General features: G+C 51.7%; 2 protein-coding genes across 3 annotated transcripts in view; one reads left to right on the top strand and one right to left on the bottom strand.

The window, feature by feature from the left end:
• Positions 1–2,454: 2,454 nt before the first annotated feature.
• ZNF408 (zinc finger protein 408) lies at positions 2,455–7,870 on the bottom strand. Its single transcript, XM_077818633.1, has 4 exons — positions 7,376–7,870; positions 6,537–6,598; positions 5,470–5,792; positions 2,455–4,493 (listed from the first exon to the last, which is right to left on the bottom strand). The coding sequence occupies exons 1-4, from the start codon at positions 7,727–7,729 to the stop codon at positions 2,533–2,535; spliced, it is 2,700 nt and encodes an 899-aa protein (XP_077674759.1). The 5' UTR covers positions 7,730–7,870; the 3' UTR covers positions 2,455–2,532.
• Positions 7,871–7,982: 112 nt separating this feature from the next.
• Positions 7,983–24,209, top strand: part of ARHGAP1 (Rho GTPase activating protein 1) — a 42,327-nt gene continuing 26,100 nt past the window's right edge. The window contains exons 1-3 of one of the 2 annotated variants that reach the window (XM_077818627.1): positions 7,983–8,061; positions 14,440–14,622; positions 15,282–15,374. In XM_077818627.1, coding sequence (XP_077674753.1) covers positions 14,490–14,622; positions 15,282–15,374 — 226 coding nt within the window. In that variant the 5' untranslated portion in view covers positions 7,983–8,061; positions 14,440–14,489. The remainder of the gene's footprint in view (positions 8,062–14,439; positions 14,623–15,281; positions 15,375–24,209) is intronic. The other variant, XM_077818628.1, reaches the window with a different exon arrangement.

Raw genomic sequence — 24,209 nt, 5'->3', positions numbered from 1 at the left:
GATGCGGTTCTTCTTATGGCTCCTCAAATACCAGAGGATAGTGCGTCCTGTGCTTGCAATGTTTATGACAATAGTGCAGAGCTGTGCAGGCTCCATGCTTCGGTCAGAGATAGTGGACTGAGAGGACTGCATGGGTATGTGGGCTTTTTAAGAAAAGTGTGAAAATTATGGGGCACAGATGACATTATCGGATGGAGACACTTGCACACCGGGAACCTGATCTTTTGCACCCAGTCACCCCTGCACAACCTGTTTCTACCCCACCATGCCTTGCCAAAACTTCTCGAAACACTGTGCTGGATGGTGGCAGATTGCACACTGGGATACCTACTCACACCGTGCATTGCCCCAAGCACTCCTGGCGACTACGCACAGCACAGGTGCAAGGAGCCACATATGCATGAGCAAAATACTATCTGTGGCAGCTTTATGGTGACGTAATTTGAGATAACCAAAGTGTTGTAGTGTAGATGTGGTCTAAGTAACATTAATCAACGGGCATGAAAGGGAGCATGCTCCAGTCAGAGAGGGAGATGACGCCAATGGGGTAGAACAAAGGAATGGGATGGATTCAAAGAGAGAAACATTGTCCAAATACACGCAAAATTATCCTGAGAGTAAAGCGTATGAAGCTGTGGAATCCTCTCTCCAGGAAACGGCTAGGAGCCCCATCACTGGGGACAGTTAGAATGAGACAAGACTATTCTGTCCCTGCCCTGGCTCCAGGAATGAGGCTGGAAGAAACCTATTACAACTTTTTCATATCTAAGACTCTATACCCGCTAGCGCTGAGTGCAGCCAGTGCAGGAGGATGGACAGCAAAGATCATCACTGATGGGAATAAACACAGAGATCCAGTGATGACCAATATGCCTTTACTGAAAAAGGCTCTGCCCTGCCGTGAGCACCTAACAGCAACTAATGAAGACTGGCTTCCAGAAGCTCTTTGCCCTCAGTTCACCTCACAGCAAAGGGATGCGGGAACAATTCAGTAACAGCCAAGTCCAAGGCTGAACTCTTGCCTTCTGCGAGGGCACAAGCATGGCCTCTTCCTGGATTTGAGGCTGGGACTGCACAATCCCTTTTCTCGCTAAGTAAGACCCCCTTGTTCACAGGTGCCAGGAGTTTCAAAACTAGATTCATCAGCATGGCTTTGGCTCAGCTGAAATGAAGCCACATCACCCTGGGGAAGAGCCCATTTATAGCTGTCTTTCACTGGTAGAAATCTTGGTGTAAAGCCATGGGAGACCCCAAGACCTTGGTTCTCCCATGAGCGACTGGGAGGGAGACCCAAAGCCTTTACGTAGCAAAGGGAAAAGGAGCCGCTCCAAGATCAGAGCCCTTTAATGAAGAGAGGAACTGCACAGCGCATTCAAAACTACCCTTACTGGGGCAGAAGAGGTTCAGTCCATGGAAACTGAAGACAGTGTTCGGTGTCCCATTTGCAATGCAGTGCTGACCCATTCACTACTGTAGGTGCCGAAGGAAGTGCTGAAGCAGAGCCTGCAGGGAAGAGGTCAAGAGGGAAATCCCAGGGAGCAGCTACTGTCATGCCCTTGAATTATTATATAAGGCTAAACACAGGCAAAACACAGACCATATGGAGGAGAAGCGTCTTGCCTGGGCCTCTAGTGGAGAATGGGATGGAGCTTTGCTTGATTTAATTGTAAAGAGTAATCTTTAAATCAAAAGAACTTTGTAAACCCCTCGCTAACTGGCTCAGCATCTCTTCAGCTGTGCCTCATCCTACGATCACTCTAAGCGGACGAAAGGGGAAAAAATAATTGAAATAAAGCAGTGAAACTGTGGAATGAAACCAAAACAAAGAGAGGAAGGGTGGTTACAATTGATTCAATAGCTGCTTGTTTGCGCTCACCCTTGCCTTCACCACAGGTCACTAGAGAGCAATGGTGCTCATCTAACCCTTAAGCAGTCTGGGGACAGGACAGCGGCGGCACTGTCTTTTGCATTAGTTATGAGTGGGATTTCCTCTGTAACGAGGTTTTCACCCCATTAGCCAGAGTGTTCCTTTCACGAGGCCCAGCACACACTCCCTATAGATTTCCAACAGAGGGGCAGCTGCCAGAGACCTGGCTTAGTGATATTTAGGGCTTGTCTACACTTAAAACACTGCAGTGGCGCAGCTGTAGCTCTTCAGTGAAGACTCTAACTATGCCAATGGGAGGGGTTCTCCCATTAATGTACGTAATCCACCTCCCTGAGAGATGGTGGCTAGGTCAACAGGAGAATTCTCCCGCCAACCTAGCGCTGACTATGCTGGATTTTTCACACCTCTGAGCGACGTAGTTACACCAACCTAATTTCCTAGTGTAAACCAGGTCTTATGTCATGCCCTCCTGACCTCGCCACAAACAGGTGCGAAGCACTGCTGGCCACTCATCCTGCTTGGTAGGGCCTGGTCTCCCAGCAACATAGACACAACACACACAGAAGTTAGAAAATAGATTTTATATTCTGTATAGATGTGGAGAAGTCAAACAGGTCAGGCACGGGTTGGGAAGAGGCTGGGTGTCAGGTCCCCGTCTCTACCTCCACCACCTCTGCTACAGCACCAAAACCGACGCCCTCCTGGATGATGACCACGTCACTGGGGGAGCCTTCGTCCTGCACGATGATACATTTGTGCTCGTGCTCAGAGATAGTGATCTCAATGATGTCATTGTTCATTTCCAGGTGCCCAACAGGGGAAGCGCTGCCCAGCATCCTGCGCGCCCCGGGCTCAGGGGGGCTGCCTGGGGGCTGGTAAGTAGCAATGTAATGCCCGTTAGCAGTTATCATAAGCTCTGCCTCTTTTATTGGTGCTGGCATCTCCACTGACTGCACCATGAGCACCGTAGGCTCCTCAGTACCCCCATCCTGAGGGACCTTCCTCTTGACCCTCTTCCTTGCAGCCTTTGGCACATCCATGCCCAGCAAGACCGCAGCCTCCACCAGCTTAATGGAGTCTCTTGCCCCCTTGTGGGTGACCTTGTGGCGCTTGAGGCTCTGCAGGAGGGTGTAGCCCATGCCACAGACATCACACTTGTAAGGCATGTCCTCCAGGTGGGATTTCTGGTGCCGGCGCAGCTTGGTGGCCAGCGTGTAGGCTTTGCCACACTGCTCGCACTTGAAAGGGCGCTCGCCGGTATGAAGGCGCTCATGGGCCCGCAGCGTGTGGGGGTCCTTCAGCGCCTTGCCACATACTGTGCACAGGTGGGCCTCCCCAGTGTGGGAGATGAGGTGCCGCCGCAGCTCCGGCAGCTGGGGAAAGGCGTCCCCACAGAAACGACACTTGTAGGGCTTCTCGCCGGTGTGGAGCCGCAGGTGGCCGCGCAGGTTGCCCTGCTGCCGGAAGTCCTTGCCACAGTAGGGGCAGATGTAGGGTTTCTCCCCGGTGTGCAGGCGCATGTGGTTGCGCAGGGAGCCAGGGTTGGCCAGGTAACGCTCACAGATGGCACACTTGCATACCTTGGGGTTGGCCAGGTTGAGCTCCTTCATGAGGTGGATCTTCCTGTGGATGCGGAGAGAGGGCCGGCGGGCGAATGTTTTGCCGCACTCCTCGCAGGCAAAGGGCCGCTCGCCCGTGTGCAGCACCTCGTGCTCCCTCAGGTCCCGCTTGGTGCCATAGGCCTTGTCGCACTGCTTGCACTGGAAGGGGCGCACACCCCGATGGAAGAGCACATGGGCCTTGAAGCTCTCCTCAGAGCTGTAGCTCTTGCCACATTCAGTGCACAGGAAAGGCTTGTAGCCAGTGTGGGTGAACCTGTGTTTCTTGAGGTGGCAGAGCTGGAGGAAGGCCTTGCCGCATTCCCCACAGCGATACCTGCGCTCGCCAGCTTCATCTCCGTGTGGCAGGGACTTTTGCTGAGATACACCCAGGCTCCCAGAAGACTCCTCCTCCAGTGCAATACTGACCTCCACCTCTGGGTACTTGCCCGGCTCATCAGGATCATCAGATAGGCCCTTCTTCCTTTGCTCCAGGGGCTCCAGTTTGGAATGGTTTTTGGAAACTTGCCCCACTTTCTTGCGCGTCTCTGCACCACCTCCCTCGGAAGTGCTTGGCCTCTTGGCCTCCTGCCCAGACACCCTAGCATTGGGCGCCTGCAGGCACTGGCCCGTCAGTGCATGCACCTTGCGCGGCTTCCCAGCTAAGCGAGCGCTGAGTCGAACCCCGTTTGGGGGAGACAATGGCAGATGGAGCTTCCCACAACTTGCCTCTTTTAGCTCCCCATCTGCTCTCTTGGCTTTGGGTTGGGGGTCCATCTCCTTGACTGAGTCCTCTTTGCAGCTGCTGTTAGCCTTAGCTGCTGAGGTGCTCTCATGGTGCTGGTTCTCTTTCCTCTGCACCTTGGCTTCCCCAAACTCATGTCTAGGGGTCATGCTTTCCTCCTCCTTCCTGCTGTTGTCTTGCAGCCTGTGGGAACGTTTGGCTGGCTGCCTCCTGCCTTCGGCTCTAGTTTCATTCTCCATCACCTTGGAGTTATCAGGATCCCCTGCACAGACACACAACAGGGGGAAAATCAACACTGGCTATTGGAGGACAACAGGCTTGTGTTGTCCGGAACAGAGAAAATGGAGAAACTCAGAGACAGACACTCCACCCTACCAAGGGACATCAAGCATCTGGCTCCTTGATGCCTCTCTCCAAACAGGGGAGGAATTTCAACCTCAACACATCCAGGCAGGACTTTGGGGAGCTGTGCCATAGCTGGTAAGGCTAGGAACTGCAACATTCTCCATTCTGCATTGCTACTTCCTGAAGTGACGTAGGGTCAGGGTATCAGTCACAGGGCCCGGGGGACTGCAGGGCCAGACTGTTGGCCACTGAGCCCCAGCTGCTAGTATGTCTTCTGGACGCCTCAAAAATGGATAGTTCTATACAAACACCAACCCAGGGGGATATTCAGAGCAGGAGGAGGAGAATACAGCTGTGATTAGAGCCATGAGGAGTTACTTCTGTGTGGTATGTAGTTACAGCCACTTCAGAGACAGCAGCCCACCTGGGTATTTGACCAGCAACAAAATAGGCAACTCCCCATTACACCTCCATAATGCTCACTATGGAGATAGGCTAAATATCCCACAACCAAGGCAGAGTCTTCCTCTTTCCAAGCACACTACACAGTATCCTCCTCCCCATACCATACTACACCCTCCTCTTCTGAAAGAGCGGGGAAGGCAAGGCAGCATTACTTCCCCATTCCCAAGGGAAGGGAACTCAATCCCTACAACAATGGTGTGGGAGGAATCTCTTATTGAATTTATAGGCCCCTCCAAATTCACTCCCCCAGGGGTTCGCAATCCCTAGAGCCTGCCTTATTCTGGAACTGCACCAATGCTCCAAACTCTGAAGACACGCTGGTTAACGGGTCTCCAGAATCACGTAGTGATCTCTGCTTAACAGCGCTGTAGTCATGGCCTTTTCATAAGAGGAAAACAAGGTTTGCATGTCCTAAGAAAGGAACGTACCTGCAAAGGGTTCTGATGCATTCCCGCATGGGGAGGCTCCTTCCCTTTGCACCACAGCCTCTGCCTCTGGAGTTGCTGTCTCTGTCACAGCTGCCACTGCCAGCTGCCCCTTTGGCTTCTTCTCATCAAAAACAGCTATCCCCTCCGATGCACTCTGCAGCATTCTCCTCTCCACTTGGGCAGGACCAGCTTGGGCCTCTGTAGGCCAGTACAGCAACTCGGTGCCTGCAGCGATAGGACGCCGCACTCGGATGTGGAGCCTTCCACTGATCCACACCAAAGCCACGTTTGCCTCATCATCCCCCCGGCCTCGCTTCACCAATCTGCAAGACACCAAGCTCAATGTCAGCACCCACCGGGGCACATGGAGATCTTATTGCCTTCAGTGGGAGCTCCAAGCTCTGAAGGATCAAACTTTAGCCAACTGAGAAGAGTCCTCCTAGGAAATAAGCCCTTTAACTGGCTACAAGAGGCCCCCGATGTCTTGATAAGAACACGTTCTGAATTCTTGGGCTGCATGTAGCTACAAACTAGCTCCAGAATAAAGCTCTCTCTGACTCCTTAAAACACCCTTCACTATCCCAGGTCTCTCTGTCACTTTAAACTTTCCAGATAGGTCACTTGGAGGCCCTCCTACAGAAACAAACTTTCTCCACAAAGAGAGCCAAGAATCTGTCATTCCCCTTACATACAAAAGGAAAGAGTGAGATCATATTTACACAGCATTTTTCATCCCAAAGAAACCCTTATGCAGCCAGGGAGTATTTCACCCACCCCTGAAATGCAGCCGACTGTGGGGTAGAACATGGAAGATGGCACCTTCCAGTAACGCAACATTCCACTAGGGCACAGAACCAATAACTGAAAAATACCCCATGATGAGTGATCGACACCATATTCTGAAGCACCTGGGCTATTTCTTGGAAGTCTGCCATCCATGTATTGGCCAAGCCTGACACTGCCTAGTGAGACCACCCCACAGTGTTACAGTGGCTATAGATTCTCTCTTTACACTTACAGTATGTCCCAAAGGAAACCCCCATGTTGTTTCATATACAGCTACTCACTTCCTCCAGCTGGGGCTCCTCTCACAAATGGATTCATCACTGCAGCAGCCAGACTGAATTGCCTGAAAAACAAAATGAATTCAGAACAGACGTACAAGTTCTGTGTCTGCCCCTTAAGTGGGAGCTGGCTGATGCACCTGGCACTTCCTGTAATCAGTCTCCATCCTGATCATCACTACAAAAGTTTTTTTTTTTCTCCTGCTAATAGCCTATCTTAATTGATTGGTCTTGTTAAGAGTTGGTTTAGCAACCCCCATTTTTTCCACGTTCTCTGTAAATCTATCTATCTTCCTACTGTATTTTCTACTGCATGCATCTGATGAAGTGGGCTTTAGCCCATGAAAGCTTATGCTCAGATAAATTTGCTAGTCTCTAAGGTACCACAAGTACCCCTCATTCTTCCTGCTGACACAGACTAACACTGCTACTACTCTGAAACCTATAGTGACTCAGGCACTCAGATCCCATAGTGATGGGCAGACAATCAGGACCCGAATAAAAGTGAGACCTGATACCTAGTGTTGGGTGCTTGCAGACTTCCCCTGCCACACTGGAAATGCCGAGGCAAGTGCCGCACATGGGAGCCAGGCACTGGGCAGTAGAGAACAAAGAGCTTCAGCAGACGGTACAGAGCTGGACACCTGGGTTCTCGAGCATGGCAGCGCCAGGCTTTGCACCTGGCTGGGACCTTAGTCTCTCCCCCTTCCCCTTCTTTCATGATAAGCCTCTGTGGTGGACAGGGAGTCCTGCCGCCCCCACTCAGCTGGGTGCTACTGGCTTGCCCGCGAGCTGGAGCTGCTCCGGGGCTTGCTTGTCAGGCCCCCCCGGCCCAACCGTACCTCCGAGGGCGCTCTCTCTGCCGCACAGCCCAGCTCCTCCTCCGCCCGCGGCCCGAGGAGCGCTCCCGGCGGCAGGGCTCTCCCCACGCACCAGACGCCCATGCCCGGTTCCTGGGCGAGGGAGGGCCCCAGGGCCAGTCCCGGAGGGAGGCTCCGCAGGGCTCCGCAGGACGCGCCCGGCTGCGCGGGCGGGTCTCGGATCCGCCCCGGGTGGCCGCGGACGGGGCGCTGCTCACGGCCTGCGGGGAGACAGGGGAGCGACGGCGTTACACGGGGGGCGCAGGCCCCGGGGCACGCTCCCGCCGGGCGCCCGCTCGCAGCCCCCACTTTCCCGGCCAGCTGGCTCCGCTCCATGCCGGCCCGGGGCGGAGGCTCCGGCTCCGCGACCCCCGGCCGGATCCTGCCGCCGCACGGCAGAGGCGCGCGCCGACCCGGTTCCGGTCGGGAGCGGCCGGAGCCGAGAACAGGGTCCCCGCTCCCGGCTGCCCCGTTGGGGGTGGAACCATCCGCGGAGCCAGCGGCCGCGTCCGGACGACTTTCGCTCGGACCCAGAAGGCGCCAGGGACCGGAAGTGGAGCATGGGGGCGGGCCGCTGTTTCCATGGAGAGGGGAATCCCTCTTCCGGTTCGGAGGCGGATGTTTGTGAGCGGGTTTGACAGGCGGGACCCTCCGGGAGCGGGCGACGGGTGAGGGCGGCGAAAGCGGCGGTCGCGGTGTCGGGTGGGGGTCGGTATTTCGGGGCGACGCCGGCCTGCGGGGCTCGGGTCCGGGCGGGGAGCGCGGCCTGGCGGTCGGAGCGGGCCACTGGCCGCCCGGACTCTCGGGTTCTCCCCGTGGCTTGGGCCGGGGCCGCGCTGCCAGCGGTCAGTGGCGCGGTGTCGGGGCGGGGGATGAGAGGATCGCGGTTCTCGCTCCCCGCACGGGCAGACGGGGGGTCAGGGGGCTGACGCCTGCCAAGCAGCCGGCGAGGGGGAGCGGCGCGGAGATGCCGAGGGGTTGATGATGATGATGATGGCGGGGCTGTCGATAGGTAGATTGGGGGTAGGAGGGTGGGGGATGCCTGTGTCTTGGAAGGGGCTTGACTGAGGAGCCCGGGTTGCTCGGGGAGAACTGGGCCATGTGTGGGGCTTGGCAGGCCGGGAGTCCAGCTACGGAGCTGTCTGCTAGTTTTCTTTTTAAAAATAAGAAAATTCCCAGACAAAAAGTTGTTCACGCTGCAAATAGAGATCCCCCTAGTTTGCATTTCTAGTCTTAGCATGTCTTGTTTTATATATATTAAACAACGTTTAGAAGTTCGGCAGGTTTGGCAGTAAGTGGTCAGCTCCAAGCAGAAACCACTCTTTGTACCCTTTGGATGGGGTGTACTCAAAATATGCACTGGGCACCGCTTTTTTAGAGGGACGAGACCAGAAAATTCTTTTTCTATCATTCCTTTGGCTACTCAGACATTGTGCGTTTTTCTGGCTTCCTTTCCCTTTCAAAGTTTAAGTGTCAAGGCGTCCTTTCTAGAACACCACTCCCACTTGAGGAAAGCTGTAAATAGGGTTGGGAAGAGCAGGGTTAGAGCCTAGCCCTGTGGGTTTGTATTGGAAGAAGGTGGAGAGTGCATACAGAATGGGAGCAGAACTAGTTCTGATAAGGCAATCCACACTTACAACGCTCAGGGCCCCAAGGCTGGCTAATGCCCAGGTTTACAGTGCTAAAGGGAATTCAAGGCCTTTGAATGGATCATTTATGAACTCTTGGATTCAGGAGAGTTTCCTGAGGCTTGGGCAGTGATAGACCAAAACCCACTATTTAACAGCTAGGATGCAAGCAGCTGAGTGTAGACCAGTGAGCCTAGAGGGCAGAAGAAGTTCTAGAACCCCAGTCTGATGGAGGGGGAGTCAGACAGGCTGGGTAGGGGAGTTCAGGTTTAGTGCTGGAGCTCTGTAAGTAGAAGACTGTTTCTCTGTAGGAAGAAGCAAAGATCAGGAACTATAATATGCTTCAGTTTTCCCCAAAGTATTTGTCAAAGATCCACATTCACAATTAACATTTGGGACATTAGATAGACTAGGGCATTGGGGAGACAACAGGAGATTAAGGGACCCTGCGAGGGAAATGTCTTTTCTTGGACAGGTCCCCCATAGGTCACTTTATATTGTTGTTCATATCATATATGGGATTTGAAAACTGGGGATCAAATGCAACCCTGGATCAGGCTGCTCTGTTGAAATCAGTGAAGATACACTGCCTTCTGTAGTGATGAATTGGGAACATAGGCGTTGTCATATTGAAGCAGAGCCAAGGTCCATTTAGTCCAATATTCTGTCTCCAGCAGTGGCCAGGACTAAATGCTTCAGATGCAAATGTAAGAACTCTGCTGTAGGCAGATGTGGTACAATATCCACCTTCTCTCCCCCCCCCCGCCCAATTAGGTCTCATCCTGAACTCTAATGGTTAGATTTTTCTTAAGCTGTGAAGCATGAGGTTTAATATCCTTCCCAAATTTTTGTTAGCATTAATAGTTAAAATTCCTGATATTCTTGTTTTTCATATAAATGTCCAGTCCCTTTTTGAATCTTGCTGTCTGAATCTTTAGTTTGGCTCAAGGTATCCAGGTTTGCAGAGGAGGCTGAGCTACAAGGGGGTATGCCAGAAGGAACTGGGTTTGTGGCTGGCAAGAAAGATATATTGCCGTTTCAAGACTGTCACATGACTCCAGTTCCTTAGAAATTCAGCAAAACGCCTTGTGTGGTGGGTGGGGCCAGAGGAGAACAGATAAGCAACCTGTGCAGCTTGTGGTGGGACTCCGAGGGAGAAACCTGAGCTCAGCTTTTCTACTTTCTTCCTGGATCTCTGCTAGGTTACAGGTTGTCTGCCACACTCCCCTGATCTTGATCGCTAGTTGGGTAGGTTTGCAGTGGCTACGGTGCCTGGCTTTTGGCAAAGCATTTGAGATTGGAAATGGAATTCCATTAGATTCAGCTTTTACTGAAGCACTGGAGAACCAAAGTGTAGCAACAAGAAGCAGTGTATCCATATCGAGTTAGCGGGGTCATTAATGACCTGGAAGAAGGAAGTTTGGCTCCTGATGTCTCTCTCTCAGGGTGATACCTCTGCAGGTGCAGCCAGCTGAGACATTTGAGCTAACAGCTCCCAAACTTCGGGGGGGGGGGGGGAGGGAGGTTGGGCAGGATATTGTCACTGGAGGTTGGGCATCGTGGACTCTGGAACTCATGCTTGCAGTGCCTGAGTTGGTTGGTTTCAAGGCATATCTGTTTTTCCAGGCTCTTTCTGAGAGACTGGGTTAGTGCAGTGGTGAGTTATAAGTCCTGGTGTGCTCAATGGGCTTTGAGGGTGGTGTTGATGCTGAACTGGGTAAAAAAAAAATCTGTGTATATTTGTATAAAAATTGGAAACATCTGAGGCCACAGTAATGGGTTAGGGACCTTCTCTAACTTGTAAGGCAAAATAATTATGTGTGCAGCAGACGCTAAACTGGCGGAAGCTGCGAGCAAGGACAGAGAAATAACTCAAAGGGCCCTAGAATTTTTATCCATGTTGGGTCTGGCAGTTGCTGATTAATATGAGAAGTGATTGAGGAAGGGGACTTGCTTCTTTGCTTGATGATGTATTTCTTCTTTAATGTATTTAAATATATGTCAAAGGCAGTTGGCGATGCGGATGAGCGTTCTTTGGTGTAGAGTATTACATCTAAATAAATAATGCAGATGGGAGGAAAATGACCAAACCCCAGACTCAGTTGGAGGAGGAAGCCTGGGGAGCAAAACTAGCTGAGAACCTGGTGCGGGAGGCAGCAAATGAGACAAGTTCATGATGTAATAGTGCTGCAAAAAAGTCTGTGTCAGTTAGAGGCTACGTGTGCAGAGACTTCATATGAACAGAGAGGATTTATTCCTTGGGGAGACCCCATGGGGATCCTGCATTAAGTTCTGGGCTCCTCAGTCCCAGAGCCCTCCCATTCCAAAGCAAGGAGAGGGGTGGGGCGCACTGCTTTGGGAAGACATCCCTTGGGGTACTGCACTCAGCTCTGGGTACCTAAGTATTGGAAGGGATCCTGAAAAGCTTCTTAGAAATTCTCAGGGGCAAGAGGGACTAACTCACAAAGAGGTGATGCAAGCTCAATCTGCTACTCCTTGCATATGCATGGCACGGGTTTCTCTGTCATGTGGAGCCTGAACCCACTCTCAGGATTTGGGGAGCTGCCTGCATGTGTAAGGGGCTGGGAAGTTCAACCTCTGGAGCGAAGGCTGGGGAGGAAACATCTTCTTGGGTGGAAACATCAGGTGTCACACAGGGCACTGAGGCACTCTTTTACTGCAGAACTATAAGGAACCTAGAGACTAGTGCACTCTATGCCACGTGGTGCCAGCATTGGAGACCCTACCAGTGAGAGGAGCCTGCTAATGTGGAATCCACTTGATGCTGGCTTTTAAACCAATAACTTGGGCCTCTGGCTCAGTACTGCAAGCTGTTCCTGAAGCCAGGCTGTGGCACTTTCTGTGGTGAGGACTAAGGGAACCCAACTCCATGCTGCCCCTGGGCCAGCACCACCTCTGCCTGGTAGAATTTGGACTTAGTCCCTAAGCACTTCAGGACACTGCTTTGCAAGCTGCTGCTGGTGAGCAGCAATGACAGTCAGATGTAGAGGACTCCTATCAAAGGCTTCCCACTGATCGAGGAGGTGGCAGCAGTTAAGACTGAACCTGAATTCCCTCCATTCCTGTTGAAGTTGCTGTGTGTTAAGACAGCACCTTGCAGGAATCTAGGGTCTGAGATGGGACCAGCTAAGGACAGTTTGCATGCAACCTCCAGGGTTATCAGACTTCACATCTGAGTGTCTGCTGGATTATTGGGGAAATTATATTGGTGCTGGGGATTCTATAATCAGACTAAATCACTGCAAATACTGGCTACAGTTGCCATAGAAACTGAATCTGTTGTTGCTAGGTGTGGGGAGCTGGTTGTCACTTGGCTACAGCTGCTGCATAGTTCCAACATTAGCTCATGGTCCAGAGGAGCGTAGTGTCCTGCTCCATGACCCTACTGAGATCCAAGAGAAGTTCAGGCAGCTCTTCTAGCTCTCAGGAGGGGGGCAGGGAACAGTTTTGCTTGGCTCTCTAGCTGACTGCAGATCTGTCAGGCCCTGCATAGTTTCTGATTTGCCTCGAAGATCCTCTGCCCATATATGTCTGTCTCACTGTGGTTATGGGAATCTGACTTGACTTGAAATAACTCCCAGACATCCGGGAGCCAAGGACGAGTTAAAGATTGTGTCTGAGTTGCTGGGGAAGAGATAGGGAAGGGTCAGAGCCCCCAGCACCTCCTACCAAAGGAGGGGACAAACTCTCAAAGTTCTAACTAATGCTCTGGCAAAATCCCCACCCCAAACCTGGTAATTGGTGTAGCCCCAAGCATATGAGCAAGACTCTCTAGAGTTTGGAATGTCACCCTGATCACACTAACTGTTCATAGGCTCCTTGCATTCTTGGATCTCACAAGCAGCTATAGGAACTCAGAATTTGAAACACCAAGCTACTCCACCTTCCTGCACTCCAGGAAAAAGCCACTTTGGGTCTAGAACCATAGCTTCCTTAGTTAGTTAGTTCCTTTGTTAGTTTTCAGGCAAGACCATGTGTTCTGCTGCTGTTTAGTTCCCAGCCACTGCAGTCCTCTTCTGGGCATTCACACGCAAACAAGACTCTGTCCCATCCCAGAGCCCTTCCTTCTACAGCCTGCACATGCCTGCATTCCCCTCTGAACCACTCCCAGGATGCGTGCATCCCTGTGAATGACAGATGCCTCACTGGCTGCAGCACTACAAAGCCACCTCAGCCCCCACCCGTGGCCTTAACAGTGCTGTCATCATTGGCCTTATTTCATTATAGCTCCCTTTGGGATGCAGCCTGCTGGCTGCAAAGTTCCCATCTTCATGGTCCTGCTAATATTAGTTCCTGAGAGCAGGGTCTGTACCTCGGTCCCATCCATCAGCCTCCTGCATATCACCAGGGCATCAGCATTAAACTCAATCAGCTGTTTCTTAGAGGGCTCCCTTAAGAAATGGGAACCTCCTGAAGATCTGCTGCTTTAGTTCAGTTTTGGGGTCGCACCCACATTTTACCCCAGGTGAGATTGAGGAAAAACTCTCAGCAGCAGCGAATGAATCTCGTGCCCTGGAATCTCTAAACTCCCTAGCCTCCTCAGTGTCGTGGCACAGCTTATGCAGTGCTGCCTGCATCGGGTTATTGTGCTATGGAAATAACATGGGGTGTATCCTAGCCTCTTGCCCTATGTGTTGGGATGGGAGAGAAGGATTTTGCTATTGTGATGCTAAACTGAGAATGCTTGTGGGGGGGCAAAGGGGGTTGGCGTTCTCCCTGCATTTTAGTCCAGTCAGTGAAATTTTGCTAGAGATGCGTCAAGCTGTCCCCAACAGGATTTTGTTTCTAATGCACTGAAGCATGCATGTGTGCCAGTGCAGATAACTGTTAAGAGCCCCCTGACCCTCCCTGATAGCTGGGGGATATGAAATCTGGGAAAGCTTCCAGAGCAGAGCCCTGCTGTGCAAGCAGCTGGGCCCAATGCCAGCTCCACTGGGGCAGGAAGGGGCGTGTTGTGTGGAAATAATGGCTGGTACAGTCAGTGTGTCAGGCAGGGACTGGGATAGCCTGTTATCTTCCCTTGTATCTCAGTGTCTCTCCCAAATTGAGTTCTCTGGGAGGGAGAACCATCAGGCCACAGCTGGGCTCAGGGCAGAGACTCACTGGAAGGGTTAGCTAGGGCTCTTTCCCCCTCCCAACAGGAGGTAGAAGGGAAGGGTCTGTTGTTCAGGGTGCCCATTGCTGCAAGTAGAAGGGGTATCTGGGTGGGCTTTGGGGGAGAGAAAGTTTCTGGGTAGGGTAAAGTGTGAGCAGTCTTTGGGGAAGTCAGGAAAAGGGGTAAGAAGTCAGTGGATGGGCTGAGTGTGGAGGGGAGGGAAAGGAAAGGGAGAGCCTCTGGATAGGCTGTGAGAGTGGAGTTGTGTGATCTGTATGTGTCTGACTTAAGAATCTCTGTAGTTTTCCTTCTAGGCTCTTCGGGCAAGCAGCTGAGTTTGGGGGCCATAGCCATGGACCCACTCTCGGAGTTGCAGGATGACCTGACCCTGGAGGACACCAACCAGTCCCTGAGCCAGCTCAAACTGGCTTCCTTAGATGATAAGAACTGGCCAGCAGATGAAGTGCCTGTTTTTCCCAAGTCAGGTGGGCATCCCTGCTGGGGCCAGCAGACATTTGGGTGCAGGGCTGACTTTGAGGCCAAGAGGTATTGCAGGACACCTTGTGCCTTGGCCTGTTGCAGGGAACTGTGACCCTCTCCCACTCTAACTCAGTCCCATCTGGGATGTGAGGATTGGGAAATGGAGATGTGTGAATTGTTTTGTGCCCGAAGCCCACAGTGTTGTACCTGGCTGGGCTCTTGCAGGCTCTGATACCCAGAGAGACCAGGTGATTTGGCAAAGCATGCAGGGTAGGCAGCAGGGTATGTGCAGAAGCACTGTGCTGTGAGCAGCCCTGACAATACCCTTGGCTCCTTTCCTCTCATACATGTTGGGTGAATTTCCATGCTCAGGAGAGTCCTGAGCAGAAGCTGACTGACTAGACACTGTTCTGAGTTGTGGGGTTTGGGACACGCACAGTTGCCTTCCAGGGACAAGGCTGAGACTTGACAAAACTTGCTTGTCCTGTGACAAAATCAAGATTTCAAAACAGGTGTTCAGGAAGGCCAGGCTAGTACATTAACTTCTCCCCGTGTCACTGAGCCTCCGGTTCTCATCCCTGTGTTTCCAGGCCCCTCCCAGAGCTGCTCCAGGTCCGTTTCTGCTTTCATGCTAATTGCTGGTTTCTTGTATTTTTGTGTGCAGAGGACACCAACTGCTCCCCTGAGCCCATCACTCACCTGCGCTGGGATGATCCATACTACGATATTGCTAGGCACCAGATCGTGGAAGTAGCAGGTAATGACCCACTCTCCCCACTCCTTCCAGTGTTGCCTCTTCAGTGAGATCAGATGTGGGCTTGTTAATTGGAGTGGAAAGGGGCCCGCCCTGTGCCAACCACCAGTGGCAGACAACAGGGACAGCTGACATTTTCGGGGATGGGAGCCCCAAACCTTTGGGATGTCTGTGGCAGTTCTTATTTTCCATTGTTCTCGGTTTGACTCAGATTAATTCCCAGATCTCACTGTCTCTGAAGTGATTAGAGTGAGGACTGGTCACTTCTGCTTAGGTACATTCATTGGAGCCCCACCATGTCCCAAGGCATGCTGCAGCACCTTCTAGCTGATTATACCAGAATTGCACCTCCCCCTGGTTCTTCAGGGCGGTAGCTAATATCTAAGTTGTCTGAGAAATTGGCACATTAACTGGTGGGGGACCATGCAGTTTGCATAGTCAAAGCTTGTGGCCTTTACTGTAGCTGGACTGTGGGGACAGCCTTTGCTGGATGTGTCTGCTACAGGGAGCAGATGGGAAAGGGTTAACATTGTTGCTACTTCAGTGACAATTAGGCTGCAGCACTAACATTCCTGATTCCCTCCCTGTTTCACAAACATCCTTTAAAATATATTAACTCTTGGAGCACTGCAAATACCCTATGCCAGTTACAGCTGAGACCTGTGACTGGAATTTTTAGAAGGTGCTGGGAGTGGGGATACAGGTCAGGATTTTGCTCTGGAACTATTTCCAGCTTGCCCAGCTCTCTTGCTGCCAGAAACCCTCCCCAGTCCCCCACAGCTTGATTCTCCCACTTCTTCAGCTTGCATTATCCATGCACCCCTCCACTAGCCCTGCACCCTGGTTTGTGTTCCACGAGTGAAGAGAAATCTTGGGCGGAGGGGAGGAGGAAAGAATCCCAGGCTTATCAGGTCTCATGGTGAAATGAAAGTTGCACTGGTATAATCCCCTTCTCTCGGTGGTTTGGGACATTTGGCTGGAATATGGCTCCTTTCTCCACTTCAGTGATGCCACTCCAGCTTTTTGGACATTATCACTATTGTTGTGTGTCCCTAAAACTATGGCTTTTTCCAGGCTACTTTGTGTCTAGAGAGCCTTGGGCCCTCAAGATTAGTGCAATAATTCAGTCCCTGGCCAAAGGGTCTCTAAGGGTATGTCTACACTGTGATAAAAGATCCACAGCACAGCCGCAGCTGGCCTGGGTCAGTTGATATGGGCTCAGGCTGCGGGGCTATAAAATTTCAGAATAGGTGTTCAGGCTCAGGCTGGAGCCTGTTCTCTGAGACCTTGCTAGGGAGGAGGATCCCAGAGCCCAGGCTACACCCCGAGCCCAATATCTACACTACAGTTCTATAGCCCTGTAGCCTGACCTCCACAAGCCCAAGTCAGCTGACATGGGCCAGCCACGTGTATTTTATTGTAGTGTAGACATACCCATACATTCTTGTCCATAGTGTACTGGTTTGCCAGATTCCTGATCCTGCTTCCAGGGTCTAAAATTCCCAGCATTATAGTTGTCCCAGATCACCACCCTGTTCTCCATAATGCTGTGGTTGGGTTGGAGGAGTGCAGGTTTGTGCCATTTAATGCTTCAGTGACAGAAACTCAGATATTTGCTAAGACGGAGCAGGCAGGTGTTTCTAAACACCAGGAATTTAAGAGTTAAATGACACTCTCATTCACCTCAGACAAAGCCCACAGTGCTTAACGGAGTGGTTAGATCAGAACCAACAAGAACCACGGAGTGATGGGCCCAAACCTAGGATGTCCTCTGCCATGTGTTGTGTGCTGATATAATCTCCAGTGTTTCTGTAGAGCTTTTATCCCAAGGGATCCCAAGCTTTTATCCCAAAATGCATGAATAGGCATCACTGAAATCCAGCCAGCTCAGAGGCGGGGCACAACAACTCTACGTAACTGTGTAGGGTACAAAGTGAAAAATTCCATATCTAACTGAAATGGTAGGTGGGATTTCAGGAGGTTCTCATCTGGCAGGATGGTTGACTGGAATGTGCGCTGGGATTGTGGAAGAAATCTCCTCCCCCACTATTGGGGTAATTTTTATCCATCGTAATTTCTAACTGCCCGTCCCTGTGATCTTTGTGTGGTTGGAAAGCCTTCCTCTGAAGCCTGTGCCAGTGACTGCTGTTGGAGTTGGGTTGCTGATGGCCTGCTACATTTGTCTAGTTCCTGTGTTCTGTGATCATCTCAAGTCCAACTTGGAGGGCATTGACTTGCCTTATTCCAGGCTGGTGATTTCCTCCCCCTGCAAATAGTTCTCTGCTTGCCACTCTCTCACCCAGCAACCGTGTGCCCTGGGCATGCTCAGTGCCTGCCACTCAGCTTTGAATGCCATCAGCTGATATCTTGGAACTATGTTGAGTAGATTCAGAGCTGATCGCTGAAGACCCAGGAAATGCAGTGTGACTCCCTGTGTTTCTAGGTTCCAGGAGGGAGACCACAGCAGTTGCAGAACCAGTCTATGAATGGAAGGCGGGCAGGCTAGTGCTCCGTTCAAGGGGAGATGGCCTCAGTCCAGACAGATATCACTACACCCACCAGCAGAGATGGCACGAATTAGCTTGCTGTTGGCAATTTCAGTGGAGAGGCCCAGGACTGAATGTAGCATGGAAAGGGGATTCCCTGTTGACCCCTAAAAGGGGGACAGGTCTCTTTAGGGCTGGGCTGAAGCACGTTGGCAGCTGCTGGTGGGGGAAAGATCACCCTGCTGCTGCCCAGGCTGAACTTGTTCTGAGAATGGAGGCCCTAAGCCAGGGGCGGGCCCGAGGGCCGCATCTGGGTATGGAAATTGTATGGTGGGCCACAAATGCTCACGAAATTGGGAGTTGGAGTGCGGGAGGGGGTGAGGGCTCTGGCTGGGGATGCGGGCCCTGGGGTGGGGCCAGAAATGAGGAGTTCAAAGTACGGGAGGGGGCTCAGGGCTGGGGCAGGGGGTTGGGATGTGGGAGGGGTTGAGAGCTCCAGCTGGAGGTGCAGGCTCTGTAGTGGAGCCTGGGATGAGGGTTTTGGGGTGCAGGAGGGAGCTGTGGGCTGGGCGTGGAGCAGAGGGGTTCAGCGTATGGGAGGGGGCTGTGGGCTGAGGCAAGGGGTTGGGGTGTGGGAGGGGGTATGGGCTCTGTGCTGGGGGCGGTTTTCCAGGGTGGGGACAGAAATGAGGGGTTCAGGGTGTGGGAGGGGGCTCTGGGCTGGGTCAGGAGGTTGGGATGCGGGGGATGGGGTTCTGGGCTGGGGCTGAGGGGTTTGGAGTGTGGGAGGGTGCTCCAGGCTCAGGCCGGGGGTATGAGGGCTCCAGCCGGGTGTGCGGGGGAGGGGGTGGGGCTGAGGATGAGGGGTTTGGGGTGCAGGAGGGCGCTCCAGGCTGGGACCGAGGGGTTTGGAGGGCAGGAGGGGGATCAGGGTTGGGGTAGGGGGTTGGGGCGTGGGAGGAGGTCAGGGGTTCGGGCTCCAGGTGGCACTTACCTCAAGCAGCTCCCGGAAGCAGTAGCATGTCCCCCCTCTGGCTCCTAGGTGGAGGCGCAGCACTGGCCAGGTGGCTCTGTGCACTGCCCCATCCGCAGGCGCTGCCCCTGCAGCTCCCATTGGGCACAGTTCCTGGCCAATAGGAGCTGTAGAGCTGGTGCTTGGGGTGGGGACAGCATGTGGAGCCCCTTGGCTGCCCCTACTTGTAGGAGCCGGAGGGGGGACATGCTGCTGCTTCCAGGAGCTGTGCGGAGCCACAGCATGTGCGGAGCAGGGCAAGCCTCCCATGCCGCTCCCTAGCGGGAGCTCGAGGATCAGATTAAAAGGTCTGATGGGCCGGTTGTGGCCTGTGGGCCATAGTTTGCCCACCCCTGCTCTAGATCACCAGAGATGTCAGTCTGGGATGCTTCACCAGCAACCAGTTTTTCAGAACTGATGACACCCGTCCCAGCAGTGGGGAGTTGGCAGTGCAGCTCCCATTAGCAAGTTAATGGAGATGTAGTCCAGAGGCTCCCTGACGTGTTCAGCTCCTGGCAGCAGGCACTGTTGCTCAGAGGGGCTGCCTGAGTCACACTCTGGGCTCCGTGACAAGGCTGTTTATTTAGCCTCTTAGTCAATTATTAATAAAGTAACTGAAACAATATTCAACATGTCAAACCACAGCCCAGACCTTGGAATCACAGGGTCACATTCCCAGGACATGTTTAATTCAGGAGGGTCTAAACTGGTGCTGTGGGAGCAGGGCCCCCATTAATGGTGGAGAGCACATGGTGTCAGTGCTGGAAAGAAGCACTAAGGGAATTTCTTACAGACTAGGAAGAAACTGATTAGAAAATAGTCTTTGGCCTCCAAAACCTGGAGAACTAATGCTGAGCTGCCTTTGGCTCACTAGACAAGCTGCTGATCTGCACTTAAACCTTCTCCATGCAGTGACAGCTCACTATGGCCAGCCCCTGCCTCATTTCTCTTGTAATCATTACCAAAGGGTTGCAGAGAGAGAGGTTTTGCCCATCCTGCTGCTTCAATAGATTCCTTCTGTGGCTTTGCTTAGCCATCCATGCCCTGTCCTGCACATCAGGGCAGAGGGCATGTGGCTAATTCTGTCCATCTTTTCCTGAAGAGCATTCTGGGGCACTATTCTGAGACATTTCAAGGAAATAGAAGCAGGAGGCTGGTTCTCATCCTCAGGCTGAGCTTGTTGCATCCAGGGCTGTCATGTGAGATTAGCACAGAGGTTCCTTGTTGATGGAAGGATGCATAATGTTTGTACAACACAGTTTAATATTATAAAAACAATTAATGCTACTCAAAAATTGGGACAATCATTATCTTGCTGGTACTAATTTGTGATCCAGGTTGTCCTGTGGACTCCCAAGCTGTCTGGGCCCTAAGGGGAAGGATTTGAACTCTAAGAAGTGTGGAGTAGAACTGGTTGGAAAATAGTCTTTTGATGGTTGTTCTCCACTGCTCCCCCTGGAAATTTTGGCTTTTCGGTGAAATATGAAAAACCAAAATATTTTGATCCACAGTGATTCCAAGTTTCCCCATGAGAGTTGTACTTGAGGGACAGTATGCTCCCATTCTCCTCTGTGGGTCATGCTCTCTGGAAGGAATATGTCTTCTCCTGTGATGCACCGTTTCACCCTCCTTGATAAAGCGAGGATATGTGTTTGAGGAGTCCCTGGCTGTGGTGCATCATGGGAGATGTAGTTCTGCTAGAGAGCCTAGCTCAGAGAGAGGAATAGAGGTGTAAGGCATCTGACTACAAATCCCATGAGGCATTGTGGCACCCTTTTGAATCAGAATATTTTAGATTTTGGCTAAATTATTTTGTTTTCTGGATGTTTAATTTTTTTTGATGAAACATTGACATTTTCCATGGAAAACAAACATATATTTTGTGAAAAAAACTGTTTCTTCAAATTTTGTTTGTCAGATTTGTTGACAGAATTTTTGACCAGGCCAAGGGTAGAGATCTCTGGTGCATCCTGTGTGCATTTCTTGTTTGTGGGTTCCTCTTCTTCTTGGCAGTGGAATTACTGCTCTGTAGCAGTTAAACTCCTTTTGCAGAAACTCGTGCAAAGGCTGCTCAGCACCTCAGCAACCACTTCTGCAATGTGAGATCTGTGAGAAACCACAACATGCAACATCTGGAGAAAAGCCTGCTAGCCCATGCTCTGAGGGCCTTGTTGGAACCACTCCAGACTCAGGCTCACCCCGGGCCTCCTCTCCAGAGATCTGTATTTTGTTAGTAACGTCTAAAAGTTTTAGTAGTCATTTCTGACACCTTGGGGTCAAAGCCAAACTGCGGTACAGTATAATCCTGACCCCAAATCACAGATGAGATTAGCAAATGTGGCTAATGGTTAGGGGCCATCAAAGAGGTGAGAGTAGGATCCAGAGAATGCAAATCCCACTGGAATTTGGGGAAAGCAAAGAATCTTAGAGCTGCTATAAGGCAGTGAATTTCCACTGATCCTCCTGCCCAGTGGGACTGCATTCCAGAGCCCAGGTAATGGTGAAGGAGACAAGGGAGCTGCCTTTACCCCTTTAGTGCCTGTCTGTCAAACCTGCAGCTGTGAGATGCATTATAATCTCTGCTTTCCCCCAAATAATTGGCTTCCCCTCACCTGGCACAGGGAAATTAGAAACCAGTATGTGATCTCCTGTGAATAATCTGTAGCCCCTGTCCAATAGGCCCCTTCCCAATCCCTGAAATTTGACGCTTGTTTCTGTTTGTTATGCATGAGAAGCAGTAGATTTCAAGCACTTATTGGTAGCTTTTTGGGCTGCCCTGGCAGAACAGGCCTTGTGTTGATGTGTAGCACAGCCTGCTGTAGCAGTGGAGAGCTGCCATCTCTGCAAAGGGAGAGGAATTCCAGTCCTCCTGCAGGCATGGCAAAAGGCAGAGTATTGGGTGTTGCTATATCTTACTGTGTTGTACTTTGATGACAGATCCAGGGGCGACATTGACTCTATCTGACTTTTGAACACATCTCTGAGTTCTTGCAGCTGCCATTTCAAGGGGTTACTAGAGTAAAGGCAGTGACTGTCTGCAGAGCTTGCACTGGAGCTGTGTGTTGCAATGGGTTGTGCTGGTGAAGAGCTGTGCTCAGCAGGGCCCCTGCGCTGCCTTCCCTCAGAGATAACATTGGTCCTTTCCCCTTTAGTGCAATGTGTTTTCATTGCTCTTATTTGGACAGGAATCCCTTCCCCTCTGCACTCAGTTGTATTTATCTGCTGGCTTTGGTGACATTCCTTTGGGACATTGACATGGTGCAAATAATTGATATTTGTGATGTGCCGAGGAAGGCCTGTTTCCTGCCCCAAAATTTGACGTGTGACTGTGGCATGTGAGGTTGAGAGGATGGGGTGGCTTCTAAGGGTAGCTGTGCTCTTGCCAACCCCCTAAAGCAGGCTTAGTATCCGTGTTGGAACCTGCCCTCTGAACAAGAGAAATGGAAATGGAAATGGGTGGGAGTGGCATGGGATCTTTCAGAGATACAGATCCCCACCTAGGGGTATGTCTACACTACGAAATTAGGTCGAATTTATAGAAGTCGGTTTTTTAGAAATCGGTTTTATATATTCGAGTGTGTGTGTCCCCACAAAAAATGCTCTAAGTGCATTAAGTGAATTAACTCGGCGGAGCGCTTCCACAGTACCGAGGCAAACATCGACTTCCGGCATGTTGCACTGTGGGTAACTATCCCACAGTTCCCGCAGTCTGTGCTGCCCATTGGAATTCTGGGTTGAGATCCCAATGCCTGATGGGGCTAAAACATTGTTGCGGGTGGTTCTGGGTACATATTGTCAGGCCCTCGTTCCCTCCCTCCCTCCGTGAAAGCAAGGGCAGACAATCATTTCGTGCCTTTTTTCCTGAGTTACCTGTGCAGACGCCATACCACGGCAAGCATGGAGCCCACTCAGGTAACCGTCATCGTATGTCTCCTGGGTGCTGGCAGACACAGTAGCAGCAACCCATTGCCTCGTGGCAGCAGATGGTGCAATAGGACTGGTAGCTGTCATCGTCCTGTCCGAGGTGCTCCTGGCTGCGTCGGCCGGGAGCGCCTGGACAGACATGGGCACAGGGACTAAATTTGGAGTGACTTGATCAAGTCATTCTCTTTAGTCCTACAGTCAGTCCTATTTAACCATCTTATGGTGATCAGGCAGACGATATGGATCGGTAGCAGTCGTATTGTACCATCTTCTGCCAGGCAGGCAAGAGATGAGGATGGCTAGCAGTCATATTGTACCATCTTCTGCTGAGCAGCCCTGAGATGTGGATGGCATGCACTCCTTCTGCACCGCCTGCTGCCAGCCAAAGATGTAAAAGATAGATGGAGTGTATCAAAACAAGAAATAGACCAGATTTGTTTTGTACTCATTTGCTTCTCCTCCCCCCCCCCCCCGTCTAGGGGACTCATTCCTGTAGGTCACACTGCAGTTACTCACAGGGAAGGTGCAGCGAGGTAAATCTAGCCATGTATCAATCAGAGGCCAGACTAACTTCCTTGTTCCAATAAGAACAATAAGTTAGGTGCACCATTTCTTATTGGAACCCTCCGTGAAGTCCTGCCTGAAATACTCCTTGATGTAAAGCCACCCCCTTTGTTGATTTTAGCTCCCTGAAGCCAACCATGTAAGCCGTGTCGTCAGTCGCCCCTCCCTCCGTCAGAGCAACGGCAGACAATCGTTCCGCGCCTTTTTTCTGAGCGGACGCCATACCAAGGCAAGCATGGAGGCCGCTCAGCTCACTTTGGCAATTAGGAGCACATTAAACACCATACACATTATCCAGCAGTATATGTAGCACCAGAACCTGGCAGAGCGAGACCGGGCGAGTAGGCGACGTCAGCGCGGTCACGTGAGTGATCAGAACATGGACACAGATGTCTCTGAAAGCATGGGCCCTGCCAATGCATGCATCATGGTGCTAATGGGGCAGGTTCATGCGGTGGAACGCTGATTCTGGGCTCGGGAAACAAGCACAGACTGGTGGGACCGCATAGTGTTGCAGGTCTGGGACGATTCCCAGTGGCTGCGAAACTTTTGCATGCTTAAGGGCACTTTCATGGAACTTTGTGACTTGCTTTTCCCTGCCCTGAAGCGCATGAATACCAAGATGAGAGCAGCCCTCACAATTGAGAAGCAAGTGGCGATAGCCCTGTGGAAGCTTGCAACGCCAGACAGCTACCGGTCAGTTGGGAATCAGTTTGGAGTGGGCAAATCTACTGTGGGGGCTGCTGTGATGCAAGTAGCTCACGCAATCAAAGATCTGCTGATATCAAGGGTAGTGACCCTGGGAAATGTGCAGGTCATAGTGGATGGCTTTGCTGCAATGGGATTCCCTAA

Source organism: Eretmochelys imbricata, chromosome 6, assembly GCF_965152235.1.
Source record: "Eretmochelys imbricata isolate rEreImb1 chromosome 6, rEreImb1.hap1, whole genome shotgun sequence".
Classification (NCBI taxonomy): Eukaryota; Metazoa; Chordata; order Testudines; family Cheloniidae; genus Eretmochelys; species Eretmochelys imbricata.
Note: the sequence above shows the minus strand (reverse complement) of the source record. Positions and strands in the feature narration are given on the sequence as shown.